The following is a 15,327-nucleotide window of genomic DNA, read 5'->3' on the forward strand; positions in this document are numbered from 1 at the left end:
CAACATCAACTTGAATGATCTCCTCAGCACAGCATGTTCAATGAAATACTCACAGTTGATAGTGGTTGGAGACTTTAATTACAGAGGAATTAACTGGCAGACGAACATCGCTTCTGGAGTAAGCGACAACAATGAGCAAGCTTTTGTTGATACTGTGAATGACCTGTTTCTTCATCAACATGTGAAGGAAACAACCAGACAAAGAACAGGCCAGAGACCTAGTTTACTTGATTTGATCTTAACCAACGATGAGGATATGATTAATGACGTCATCATTGGCCCACCCATCGGCAAGAGCGACCATGTGACTATTACTTTTGAGATGGATGTCAGCAACACACAGGAAGAGGAGGAGCCTATTACGAGAAGCTACTATCACGCCGACTATGACAAAATGAGGTCACAACTGAAGGATATTGACTGGAATTCCAGTTTCGAGAATGCTACAGGATTACAGGCATGGGATATTTTTGAGATGACTCTCGACAGAGCTATAGAAGATTGTGTCCCCTTGAAAAGAAAGAGAAAAAGAAACAGACCGGAATGGATGAATAACGAAGCCCTAGAGGCAGTTCGAAGGAAAAGGAAGGCTTGGAATAAATATCGTGACAGTAAGAGAAAACAACATCCTGACGTGAATCTACACTGGAAGGAGTATGTCAGGATAAGAAACATTACTACCTCAGTGATCAGGAAAGCAAAAGCAGATTTTGAAAACAAGCTAGCAGAAGAAATCAAGCAAAATGCCAAAAGTTTCTGGAATTATGTGAAGAAGCAGACAAAACCAAAGTCGACAGTACCAGATCTCCAAGCACCGGATGGAAGATGGGCTAAAGAGGACCAGGAGAAGGCTGAGAACCTCAATAATTACTTCGGAAGTGTCTTCTCTGAGGAGAATACTCACGCAATGCCATTTGTTGAGAGAAATTGCAATGATCTTCTCACTGACATAGAAATTACAACTGAGGAAATAGATGACTTGTTGGAGCATCTGGACATCAACAAATCTCCAGGTCCTGATGGTATTCACTCTCGTGTCCTAAAGGAAACACATGCTGAGATTGTCGAACCCCTGCAAATGATATTCACAAAGCTAATCAATGAGGGAAAATGTCCACTTGTATGGAAACAAGCTACGGTAGTCCCTATCTTCAAAAAAGGGAAAAAGAGTGACCCAGCCAACTACTGACCTGTCAGTCTTACTTCCATTGTATGCAAAACTATGGAGAAAATTGTTAGAAATCGTGTCATGGATCATTTAGAACAAAACAAGTTAATGAGTGACGAACAGCACGGATTTCGGGCTGGAAGATCTTGCTGTACTCAACTGTTGGAGGTTTGCGAGGAGTGGACTGATGCAATTGACCAGGGGCATGCCATAGACTGTATCTACCTTGATTACCAAAAAGCATTCGACAGTGTGCCACATCGACGTCTGATGTGCAAACTTAGATCATATGGAATAGATGGTACCTTACTTGCCTGGATTAGTGACTACCTTACAGACAGAACCCAAAAAGTGACGATCAACGGGCATGAATCAAAATCTATTCCTGTGACAAGTGGCATACCACAGGGAAGTGTGCTGGGACCAACATTGTTCAACATCTTCATTAACGACCTGCCTTCTACAGTTGATTCCAGTGTAAAACTATTTGCAGATGATACTAAGCTTTACAGGATAGTGGACTCCAAAACCGACTCAGACTCATTACAGAAGGACTTACATGCAGTAACAAATTGGTCTAACAAATGGCAACTGCCATTCAACGAGAGTAAGTGCAAAGTAATGCACTACGGGAGGAAAAACCACAGGTATGACTACATACTGGATACTGACTCAAATCCCATCTCAATAACATGTGGAAGTGAAGAAAGAGATTTGGGGGTGCTATTTCAGGAGAATTTGTCTTTCAGTAAACACTCAGCAGATGCTGCCAATAGAGCCAACAGTAAAGTGGGAATGATTAAGAGATCTTTCACAACTCTACAGAAGAAGGGCTTTCTCTCACTCTACAAAACAATTGTGAGACCAACATTGGAATACTGCAACTCAGTATGGCACCCAACACTGAAGAGGGATGAGGACATGCTAGAAAAAGTCCAACAAAGGGCAACAAGGCTTCTTCCTGAACTGAAACAAATGACATACCCAGAAAGACTCAGAGAACTGCACCTTCCCACTCTGGCTTACAGAAGACAGAGGGCTGACTTGATACAGATGTTCAAAATTCTGAAAGGCTTCGACAGAGTAGATCCCTCTAAATTCTTCCAACTGGCCAGCGGTTCAACAACAAGAGGTCATGGTCTCAAACTTGTCAAACAACGTATCCATTCTAGTCTGAGGCAGTCAGCTTTCTCAATAAGAAATGTTAACAATTGGAATGCACTACCCAAGGAGGCCATCAACGCTACCACCATAAACCAATTCAAGTCGTCCCTAGAAAGACACTGGAGAAACAACCCAATCAAATATGAGCCCTACCTGAGACGGGACAGAACTGTAACGAGGGACAAATAAGCTTTGCTTCCAGTCTCTACACCCAAGTATACCCAAGTAAGTATATTTTCGCTTTTGTTTGTCCCACTTTTATGGGGGAACCACCCCCCCCCCCCATCGACGCCTCTGCATATGAGGGTGCTTTTGTTAAGTGAAAGATCTGCTGCACACTCTTTGATAAATTAGGGAAATATACGTCAATCTCAAAAGTGTACAAAGTCTATCGAAAGGGATCCTGTATAGCGGAGCTTTTGCATGTTTAATATGACTGCAATACAACGATCTGGTGCATAGTTCTGGCGATATTTGGACAATTTTCCATTAAGAAAGTTAGAGATTTGTCCTCATCTCGGGAATTGCTTGGGGGATAAATGATTTGTCGGCCTAAACACTTCCGTAGGGGCGGGGCAAATGCCCCTTTGCCCCCCCCCCCCCCCCCCGAGATAGATTCGACGCCCCTGATCTTCCCTGGGTATGCTCATAGATGTATCCTGACTGAGTCACCAGTCACTGTCGTTTCTCAGGAATGATTCAGGAAATGGAGGGGGTTCAATTATGGCGATATAGTTTTTGTTATGGTTTGTTTGTTTGTTTGTTTGTTTTCGTACATATTTTGCAGATGGTCCCCAGTTACTCGTGTCATAGCATGTTTACATATAGGCCTATACTATTTGACGTTGTCAACGTCTGAGTCATACCTTACAGTGTATGTCGATGTTACTTTCTTCGCGAGCGAGCGAAGCGAGCGAGCGCTTGAGAAAATTATGTATACATTTTCCTACAAGATAGAATACTGTTCAGCTCTGTTACCTGTCTGAAGGCCGGCGTACAAACTTCATGCAATATGCCAAAATTGATACAATCACATTTCTGCTTCCTCCATTTTTTTTTTCAAAATTCAGGGGGGGGGATGATTGTACAGGCCATCCCCCCTCCTCCATTTCAGGGGGGGGATATATCCCCCCACCCCCCCCCCCCCCCCCCGGGATTTACGCCCATGCATAATAATAATGAAAAAGCATCGGAGAATATGTAAACAGAAACAACGCAACGGGGTCTGAGCAGAACCGTGTGAAGGGGAGGCGCCTTTACAAAATTAAAGGAGGGGGGCGCACACATCCCTCCCACTTTTTTCTGTTTATTTATTTTGCTTGATATCCAAAAACGAAGTAAAAAAACAAAGGAATCGTCATAAAAAGTGGGTCCCACCTTTCATTATAGGGTCGCTATGATTTGGATATCTCAGCCATTTAAAAAACAATTTTTATTTGAATAAACTTTGAATTCCTCTTAGAATTATAATCACACTCTTTTATATTTCGTTAGAAGTTTCTCATTATCTCACAAAATCGTCGTCAAAAAAGCTGGAAACCTTAAGACCAATCTCAACGGAAACTGTATACCATCCCTTAAAAAGAGAGAGAGAGAGATCATATAGTTTTGGTTGAGACATAACAGCACGTTTCTAACATTGGGTGAGATAACGAGATACCTCTTACGACATACAAAAGAATATAACATAATTCGAAGAGGAATTCAACGTTTGGTTTTGAAATGGCCGAGATACCCAAAATAGAGCAATCCTATTAAATGGTGGGACCCACCTTTTATTACGATCGCTTTGCTTTACTTTGTTTGTGGATGTCTCAACAGTTCTAAAACTGAATTAATTCATCAAAAAAAACTTAGAATGGTATGCTCTGTATTATTTCATAAGTGGTTTCTTGATAGCTCGCAAAACGTTAAAAGACTAATCATCTCACCTATACTAAGCCTATACCATCCACCAAGCGTAGTTATGGTGATACGCATCAGTGGACATTCCGTACTTGACCAGACAGCTGCAAGTGCCAATGCCCCTATTCATTATCGCGCAGCACGAGTGCACCCACGTTAATTACCACATCCTCAGTCCGTCATTAATAGCCATCATTATTGTGTTTTTCCGGTGCAAGCCGCTGCGCGTGTGGCATTGCACTCACAAGCTGCTATAATACTCGTATACATTCCATACACTGCCGAACAAAGAGTGTCGGTGGTGGTAGAAATCAGTGTTCAGCAATGTTCTCTTTATTATACAGGGCGCGGACGTCAGAGACGTCAGGCGAATATCGTGTCTCATCTCCCTGAATATAGGCACACTGCTATAGTGATAACAGTGGAGTATACTAGTAGGTCCTATACTCTTCAACCAGGGAGGTGCACCGCCCTGCTTCAACGAAGTACATGTACAATGTTCTAGGCTCCTCATTGGTTTGGATATTGGTTTCAACGACATGTATTCGCATTCACGCTGTTAATCGCAGAACGCTGCAATAACCCTTCTTCCATCGGCGTCCATGTTGGGTGCCAGAATACAGAACTTCGTAATTTTCACACATCCAGTTCAAGAATCCCGCTCACCTAGTAGGCTACATCCATGGTCTGACAGGGGCGATACACAGAAGAATCGTGATTATGACGTCAGTAAGTACAGATTGTTATTGTTCATAATTATAGATCCCACAACTGGTATTGACGCACTTGATACGTTCACATAATTGAACGTATTGTTATCTCTCCCGGTCATGGTCGTCTAATTTTTTCAGAGAGGTGCATTATTCCTAATTTTGGAGCTCCCCCCCCCCCCCATAATGATTGGGAGGTGTGTTTTCTTTTTAACAAATGGCGATGTTTATGGTAGGAGCCTACACTTTGCAGACCAATCACTATAGATTTTTTGTATTCCGTTTGAATTATGTTTACTGTAAATGTCATTTATTGCATGCTGCTAGCTGCTCGTATAAAATTTTTGTATTTTCATATTATCCCCCCCCCCTTCGTAGTTCGTAGTGTAAGAATATTCTTCTTATGCCTCAGTTCTTTGTATATAGAGCCGAAATCAATTTTTAAAATTGTTCTTTTTTTTGTGTGTATTCGCTCGTTCTGCGTGTGACAAAGCCTCTCGATCCCACACTCCCGCTTTCCGTAAACCCCCACCCCGCGGAAATTTCCGCGCATATGTATTGTTACACTGTAAAAACATCGGTGTTAGATTTAACACCATGGGTGTTAAATCTAACACCGATCAAACTTCAATAGAGGACCACACCCACAGGTGTAGAAAATGCACTGTGACGGTGTGGAAAAGTGTTCACCTGACACTTCGTGGTGTTAATTTGACACTGTACCTGGTGTTATTTTGACACTGTACTGGTGTTTATTCAAAAATGACACCACATGGTGTTAATTTGATATTTGTTGGTGTTAATATCAATGGTTTAACACCCGTCCAGCTTCAATAAGAGACCACACCAGCTGGTGTTACTGTGGTGTAAATTTATTTTCACATTATTTCAAAAATCTAGTATTTTAATGTAAAATTCTTGATCGTCTTGTTTAAATTAAAAATCAACAAGAAGTGCAGTTACTAAGAAACTCTTCAAAAACAGTTTTATATTCGGAAATGACACCCGGAGGTGTTAATTTAACACCATAAATGAGCACCGAAAATTTAACACCAGCTCGGTGTTCACTATTTAACACCGGACTTTTTGCAGTGTACTCATCTAGGCATAATTTTGTGTTGAAACTGTCGTGCGGTGCGCTTATATTAATACACAGGCCACGATTGCATGGCCGTTGATAGTACAAACTGAAAGTGTTAGTGAGATGAATACATGACATTGTGTATCACAATTTGCGGCTCAGTAGAATGCGTATAGTCTGAATAGTGGAAGAATCGTCGGTTGATAGCATCAGTATATCAGATAATGAGGTCAGTCATAAATAATATGGCGCAATCGGGGCCTAAAGCTTACTAGTATTTGGACAGTTAAAGGGGAATTCACCCCCAAAATACAATACTTGTCATGTTGATTGAGTGGATGGAGCATTATCAGTAGAATACATTAGTGATGGTTTGAGGAAAATCGAGCAATCCGTTCAAAAGTTACATGAATTTTTGAAGTTTTGGTGACGAGACCTATGGATCAGAAGACTCTATTGTACAGATCATCACATCACATGATTATTATGGACTGCCCATAATAAAGAAAATGAAAAGAAAATCAAGCATTTTTTGTTCACTTTTCTAGCATAATGAAGGAGCACTATGTTGTAGACTAACCTCTTTCCAGAAAGCAGGGGGGGGGGGGGTATTACCCTTGACATATACATTGTAACACTAACGAGTTCAGGGAATGTGTACTTTTCATATGAAGTGATATTGGAATTTTCTTTACACTTTCTTTATATGGTAGTCCATATTATTGTGATGTCACGATGTCTGCCTTCAGATCCATGTGGTCTCGTCACGAAGTTTTAAAAACTTTTCAATCGATTGTTCGATTTTCTTCAAACTTTCACTGATGTGTTCTACTAATATACAGTATTGTTGCATGCACTCAATCCACATGTATAGGGGTTATAATTCCCCTTTAAAGCAACAACAACAACAAAAAATCTTCGAGGAGTTATACAGTGTATTTACTAGCGGTCAATATTGTGGCTCTCTTTGCGGATCGCACATCGGTGATATCCCAGCATAGTTGACTTTTAATTGCATTTTTATTTTATACGCATACTGTACATTGTAGCTTTTCATATACAATGTAATTGAAGGTTTTGGTACCCCCCCCCCCCCGCCCTAGTGTTATTCTTTCGGGGGAGGGGGATCCAACAAGTTAATTTTACTACACTGTAGTATTATGTATGCATGCTATCATGACATCTGACATCCCCTGCATGGCGTTTGAAAAGGAGAACAAAAATAAAAAGCTGTTCGTATACAGATAAGCTACCTTACTGAATTTATGGATTTCTGATTTGCAGAATTCGTTTTAGGAACCCTCTTGGTGCTAAACACCACACAGTTGTATACAGTACGTGTAAGAGTATAGAGTGCAATGTACTACATTTAGTTTTAACTCTTTCCATTTTTTTCTTGTGGATAACAGGTGGTCCCACGAATACAAGATAGCTGGGAAAACCTCAATCACTGAGTAGCGTTTGGACTCCAGCAGTGAACAACTACATGTAAGACATTGCAACAGGAATCCTTTGGACACTTAGCTTCTCTTGACTTGCAGTTTCTATTGTCAGAAGCCCTCTTTTCAAGAGCTTAATAGTACCGGAAAGGAGCCACCGAATATTAACTATGGCTAAGTGTGTGGAAGAGCTCGACGCTTTGTTTGAAGAAGCGTGGAGCCGCATTCCCTGTTACATCGGACAGTGCTCGGATGACTTTCTAAGCTCCCGCGGTTACCAGTCAATGCCATGTTCTCAGGATGCGAATTGTACGGAACCGACCGAGCAGTATGCCCGAGCAGAAGAAAATTCATCATCACTTGGAAAAGCGAGAACGGAAGCGGACTACGGAGTTAGCACGCAGACGACACTGCAAGATGTAATCGATACTGATCGATCCAGCATAGCACGTGATACCGTTACATCCTCATCCCAGACAGTTGGAACTGGCGTCAAAGTTGAGTGTCCTGAGGTCCAAGAGTTTGGAGAGATAAAAGAAGAGTTCGATGTCTTTGAAGTGAAATACGAGCAGGGAGACGTTTTGAGCGATTTCTGCACGGAACAACATGACTCGCTAGATAGTACCGCGATCATGTCAAAATCAGCTGGCCAACACCAAACCCCGACAAAAAATGATGCGAGAACAACCTCGAGTGCACACAAAGAACAATGCGTACCAACTGAGGCACGCGAGGAGATACGAAGCACTGCAGGAGGTCATGGGGATATCGATACCATCTTTAGAACACGTCCACGCCTTAATGATGATCATGGGTCTATTAATTTTTATCGAGGCTTGAAAAATTACCAATCACGAGGAAAGTTCACGGATGTCTGCATAGATGAAGTGCGAGACAAGGTTGAGAGAGTGGTAATTGACAGATGCACATACTACAGGTGTAAGTTATGCCAAAAGACTTTTTACGAACTGGTTCCTATAATCAAACATGCCAGGTCACATGCCAAAGGAAAGCACTTGTTTTGCGACCAATGCGGGCGGAAATTCAAAGGCAAATTCAGTTACGACATTCACTTACGGCTCCACGCACAGGGCCAGTGGAAAGAAATCCCTGGTCCAGGCAGCCGTCTGTACACATGCCAAAAGTGTCACAAGTTCTTTCCCACCAATGCTTTGTTGTCATTCCATAAAATGACCCACAAAGAAGAATTCCCTTTTTGTTGTGGCGTTTGCGACAAAAGGTTTCGGGACTCCAAGGTTCGCATGATGCACGAAAATACACACCAAGTTGTCAAAAAGAAACTGGCCTGCCCTGTTTGTAGTAAAGCTCTCAGTTCCACGGCAACGCTCAATACTCACATGAAAATACACAAGTACTACAAGGCCGACATCGAAGCATACGCTTGTGACAAGTGCCCGGAAACCTTTGGATCTGCTGGAAAACTCCAATCTCACCTGAAAACGTGTCATCCTCCCCGCCCTTTTACCGCAACATGTGAGAAGTGTGGCCGCAGTTTTTCTCATCCCACTATTTTACAACAGCATCAACGTTCCTGCCACACCGAGAAGCCCACGACATTCCCTTGCAAGGTGTGTGGCAAAGAGTTCGGCAGGAAAGAACTGGTTTGGCGTCACATAAAGATTCATTCCGATGCTCGCCCGTACAAGTGTCGACACTGCGACATGGCTTTTAAGCAGTCCGATGCCAGACATCGGCATGAAATGCTACATTTCAAGGATGGCGAGTTTCGTGACGTTAAGCAACATACGTGGAAGGTTAGCCACGGAAAGGACGGAAGACAACTTCGTTAGATACCACGATTTTATTATGAGTTAACATTAATTTGGTTTGGGACTGAAAGTGACTAAGCAATTCAAACTGCATCTTAAACTCATCTCAGCCGAAAGGTCACGTGACCTGCAGCGATCATTCATCGTCCGTCGTGTGCAAACTTTTTTAAAAACGTTTCGTTGTCTTTCATAAAAATCCCCATGTAGTGCTGTGGATGACAGGTTTGACTCTTGTTTTTGTTGTAGATGTTTGTTAATAATGGAGATAAGCAGTTACGATCTTCATACGAATTGCACTTATACATACATGTGGAGGGTTATTTTGATGAGAAATTATACCTCTTATCTTCACTCCTATTTTGTATACTAACAATCTTTCGCTAACCCGATTCACAGGGTACGTTGTACACAATATTCTAAAAGCTGATGCTCGAGTTTCAGAAGTGATTATGTTTGATGGGATATTGAGGCTGGTAAAACAACCTAACGTTATCAAGTTCGTGTGTGAAATCGGAACGAATGAAATCTCCAGTGACATCATCAGGTTTCAAATTCATTCTGGCCTATCTCACTATTCTATCTTTGACTACTTTTCAGCCAGATTCAGAACGTTGTCGCTTGTTATTGCGATTGCTCTTCGTCCGGCGTGTGTCGTGCGTCGTGCGTATTTTTTTTTTCACTTTCATTATTTTTCTTGAAAACCCCATGACCGATTTTCACCAAACTTGGCGGGTAGCATCTAAGGGGAATATTATGCTCTCGTCGTTCTAATGGGCACCACGGAAAGGATGGCTGACAACTTCGCTATATATACGTCTGTGATTCTACGTAGGCTCGGGGCTGACGTGCCGAAAGTACTTCGTGCTGAAATCAAAGTTAAAAATGAAAATGAACAATGCAGGTCATCTTCATGTAGTTAAATCGGTGGTCACGCACGGACGCTCGTGTGGTGTTTTTATTTTTGATTAATTTTTTTTTTAAGGAATCAGGCTGATGTAGCCTACAATCGTCTCTCGTACATGGTTTTTCCTTTTTTGTGTGTGTGTATGTACAGCGCAGTACTCTGACAGATTTTGATGATAGTGTGCAGTACTTTATGCTTCCGACATTAAGTGTATTCAGACGCATTGTTTATGTATTTTCCGTCCTTCCCTATAAAAGATATCATCAATTAGTGCATTATTTGAAGAAAGATCTGGACCATGGGGTCAAGGAGCAAGGGTCAAAGATCAAGTGACACTAATCGTAAAATTCAAGAATATTTGCTTTCTGAATCAATTAGCAGTGGTAGCCAAGTGAAATCACGTTCAAGGAATATACAATGTACACTGAAACACATTTGGCGTTTTGCCATCAAACTTTCAACACATCTTTTCAGTTTTTAACCAATCATGTGAAACTGGTCGTCTAATACATCATGTAATGTCAAGATGTATACAACAAACCTATATGGGAGAATAATGCGATATGGCGGAGGCATACCAGTCGCCGTAGCGGCATTTCTAAGTTTGCTTCCAATGATGAATTCGCCACGAAGTGTCGCCGGAAGTACTGTTTGCGTGTTGCTCGGCCGTCTGTTCGTCCACAATCAATTTTGCGAACGCTTTAAAACTTGGCATATGAGTGGACAAAGGTCAAAAGTCATAGGTCAAGGTCCAATGCCAAAGATTTTCACAATTTCCCCTGGGTTATAATATTCATGTATCTCTGCAATGCCTAAATTATTTCCATGTAACTCGATGTGTATAAATGTACGTGAATTACGAGATATTTTGGGACGTAAGGTCAAGGTCAGTGGTCAAGTTAAAAATATTAAAATTCCCCTTTCCCTTCTTTATCTCGGAAACGGGTCACGGTATACTTAGCATTTACATGGAGGTATTGCCTGACATGGTTTCTCTTATGACGTTTTGGGCTAGAGGTCAAGGGTCAAATGTCGGGTTAAAATAATGACATAAAACTATTTGATGCTACTGTTTTCACCATACCCGGCAAATTGGACGCATACTCCCAGCAGTGTTTAGTAAATGCAATTTGTACCATTGTACATTACCACATAGTGATTATGGAGGGAATAGATTTTGGGGCCACATGGAGTTAAGAGTCAAGAGAAATGAAAAAAAAATCACCTTTACTTCATATTTTGAAGGTATGGCGCACCGTAAGTATTGTCAAGAAAACTAGTGAATATCACCAGATGATTATTCGTCAAACATGTGAAATTGCCGTCTCACATTGGCAATAAATGCATAGACCTACTGGGAGAATAATGCGATGAAAAATACGGAATTAACACGCCAGTCGCCGACATTTCTTGTTACAATGTATCTGCCACAAGAACAAATTATTAATTTTAGTCGGACAAAAAAGAGAATAAAAAGTTTGCGTTACATCAGATTTCGCTGTGCAGGTACAATATCTTCTATTCATTGTTCATTTTTTTTTTTGTGAGTGTTCAATCAATCATCAGCACAACTGTACGGTGTATTTTTGTTTCTTTGAGCAAAATGTGTTTGTTTGTTGTTTTTTACTATAATCATGTACTCGTTCCTCTCAATGAATGAAATAAAAATGCATGATTTTCACTCCAACATCACAAGTTGGAAATAGTTGTAATGAAGGAGTATTAAATTTTCTTTCGTCAACAAATAAGTTTGTCATCTGTGTGTCAGTTACCCTGCTACTAAACTTTGCAATTGAAGGGGACTTTCCCAAAATCAGACAATTTCAATTGATCTGTGTTCCTGTTCACAATCTCGTCGTACAGCTGTATGCGATTAAGGTCATTGAAGACTGTTTATTATTGACATGCTGTACCTGCGGTATTGGAAATGCTGGAGGGTCTTTCATGAAAACTCTGTAATAGATATTCCATGTATGATCTTGGTGCATATTGGACAGAACAGGTGCAAGTGTGTTCTTTTCATCCTAACCAACAGAAGCCATTCATACAACATTTACTTGTAAATTACCACTTTACCATGTGTATGTATGTATATACATATATCAGGGCTCGACACTAACGATGGCCCGGTGGCCCGGGGCCACCAAAAATGAAAGTCGGGCCACCAAATTTCAAAAAAGGGCAAATTTGGTGGCCCGCCTCGGGCCACCAAAATTTTTTGAAAAGTATGTCAATAAATTCGTAACTTTTTGCGCCTGAAATTAGCAGTTAAATTTGTTCAAAGGATGGATGAAAAGGACTGAATGAATGCCTGAGAGTGAGTGTTGCAAGTTTGTTGAAGTTTATTTATGAGTAGATATGTCCAACTTCTAATTTTTACTATCATAAATCTTAAATATTTGACTCATTAAAAAAAAGGACTTTTAATGTTTTTTATTGTTTTTTTTTCGGGACACCAAATTTTTCTCTCGGGCCACCAAAAATTTGAAATTTAGGATTTTGGTGGCCCCATCGGGCCACCAAACAAAAAAGTTAGTGTTGAGCCATGTGGGCCGATATACAATGTACACACACACATATATATATATATATACTTGTAGTCCGCGTGTTGGTACCAGTACAGAAAAGATGACGAAGTAGGGTGGTAATGCATTTCAGTCCAACAATGCTATTTATTCCCACCAAAGTTTCGATGAATACATTCGTCTTCCTCAGAGTCGTCAATGACAATTATGAAAGCAAACAAGATGACTCTATTTTCTATATAATGATACAAAAATGGTTACCACTATGGTTAGTAGGGCCCTACTTATGTATTTATAGAAAATAGAGTCATCTTCTTCACTTTTATAATTGTCATTGACGACTCTGAGGAAGACGAAGGTATTCGTCGAAAATTTGGTCTGAATAAGTAGCATTGTTGGACTGAAATGCACTACCACCCTACTTCGTCATCTTTTATATATATATATATATATATATATATATATATATATATAGTACAATGGACTCCCGTTATAACAAGTCCTCGGGACTTGCAGTTTTCTTTCGTTTTGTCGAAATTTTGTTACCACAGAACAAATAAACAATAAAAAAGCACAGAGTGGATAACGTTGCGGCCCGAATTTTTGACTTTGTTGTAACCAGTATTTCGTTATAACTGTGTTTGTTATAACAGGAGTACACTAGAATTGAAAAGTCTATGCTTCAGAGCTCAAAGCAAAACATTGTATAACTGTTCACATGGCTTATAATGAAAGCTCTCTATATTAAAGTGTGTGAACACATGTACTTTGCAATAAATGGACTCAAAGAAATACAAAATGAAACTTACTTTTGATTATCAATTGTCATTTATGATTGTATTGTTCTACACCACTGTATCCCTGCCTGTCCAATCATAATGCTACTCATCAACAATCACACATTTGAGTTCTCCTCGATAAAATGATGTGAAATCTCATTGACCAGAGTATCATGCACCTTTTCTTTCTAAAAACATTTTTAACACAGGCAAGAAGTTACACAGCCAATACACAGCAATCAAGCTTGACATCGACAGGTACAGGGTTTCTCTTTAATATGTTGAACTTAACTCACCGTGAACTTGGATTGAGAGGGTATCATTTGTTCTCTCACAGAACGCGATATCCCAAGAAATCCGACACCTGTGAAGACTCCATTTGGCACAACAGTTCACCTAATATTTTGAAATTCAGTGATACACTACAGGTACACCGTGTATTCATTAATTTATAGGTACAGTGCAACTTATGAAATGGGTTAACATTTCTGTCCATATGTTTAAAACTCATACACGATGTGACAATTCCATGGTTACCAGCAAGAGTCCTCAACTGGATGGAGCCCTTCAGATCTTGGACAAATTTCCCCCGATTTGATAAATATTGTATTTTTTCAAAAAGAAAATGTGAATGGTATTTTTTTGAAGAAAATGTGAACAAACAATGTTTTCTGTGTGTGTGTTTCAGTTGTCTGCAGGGTGAGAGGACAACAAACTTAGAGCAAGAGGGAAACACAGCCCAGGGGCTTTTCTGCTTTAAACTATCTTATGTACATAAAAAATATTCCAGAGATACACATTATACACGTATCAGGACAGTTTATATACTTCTGTCGTCATTCTTATCACTTCTATCTCATATCTGTGATAACAGATAGTGATCATCTGTCAGCCACACATTTTTTTTTTCATAAATGACCAATATTGATGATCCGATATACACCACGTTATCCATATATGCTTTCCATATTCTTGCTTTCATTTCAAACAATATACAGACCTCTTACCGCTGTAATCTGTTATCACACTTCACTCAAAGGGTACCAAAATGCAACTATTACACCATTTTATGCTACAGCATGTCTAAGCACATGGAAATTGACCTCCAAAATGGGCAAGACTTCATTCAACTTCAATTCTAACAAGATATGGACTTAAGTTATCACGCCTTACTGCCATCCAGTTTAGACTAATGACTGATCATTAAAATGTAGAGTCATACACTTCATGAGGTGAGGAAAAACCAATGATATTGAAAACAGGTAGCACCACATGTGCCACATGGTGTGTTGGTTGCTTCGTTGGACACAGCAGGTATCAGCAAGTGTATAATCAAATAGACCATACGCCAACACTTGCAAAATAAAGAATTATGCAGAACTTTCTAACAAGATCCTACAAAATACTTCATAAGTCCTCTCTAAAATCTCTGACATGACAAAAACAAATTTCTCACTGTTAAACAAGAAGGCAAAGAGTGCATCTAAAACGGTCTTCTCCGGGTTGATATCCTGAAAATGCCTTTCTGGGAGGAGGTAGAGATCCAAGAGTGAAATTACTGATATACCTTACCTTTATACTCTCCTCATCATAACATCCATTTATAGCAGTACGAGGGAAGCTCATTCCAACGAGTTGTTCGGAACAATAAAAATGTCTTCACTATAATGGATATCTTGTCATATCAGGGATTTAAGAAAAAAGAATATTAAAAGAATGGAATTCACACAATTACCTTGTTATACATACAAAGGTTTTGTGCTAAATAATACCATGTCATAACGAGGTTCCAAAGTAGCAGCATTCTGACAAGGGCAAATAACTTACTGGATTTGTATTCATCCTCAACGTGATTCATTTCA

The 15,327-nt window shown here is 40.1% G+C and overlaps 1 protein-coding gene across 1 annotated transcript; it reads left to right on the plus strand.

Moving 5' to 3' along the window:
* The first annotated feature begins 256 nt into the window (after window positions 1–256).
* On the plus strand, window positions 257–1,189 carry LOC139744675 (uncharacterized). The gene has a single exon (XM_071655098.1). The coding sequence runs from the start codon at window positions 257–259 to the stop codon at window positions 1,187–1,189; it is 933 nt and encodes a 310-aa protein (XP_071511199.1).
* Window positions 1,190–15,327: the final 14,138 nt, after the last annotated feature.

The sequence above is a fragment of the Diadema antillarum genome, unplaced genomic scaffold (genome assembly GCF_040938485.1).
Source record: "Diadema antillarum isolate AM-2024a unplaced genomic scaffold, OU_Dant_1.0 seq00001201_RagTag, whole genome shotgun sequence".
NCBI classification, from domain to species: Eukaryota; Metazoa; Echinodermata; class Echinoidea; order Diadematoida; family Diadematidae; genus Diadema; species Diadema antillarum.

Coding starts and splice junctions, on each gene's coding strand:
- LOC139744675 (XM_071655098.1), top strand. CDS start 257: ATGATTAATGACGTCATCATTGGCCCACCCATCGGCAAGAGCGACCAT.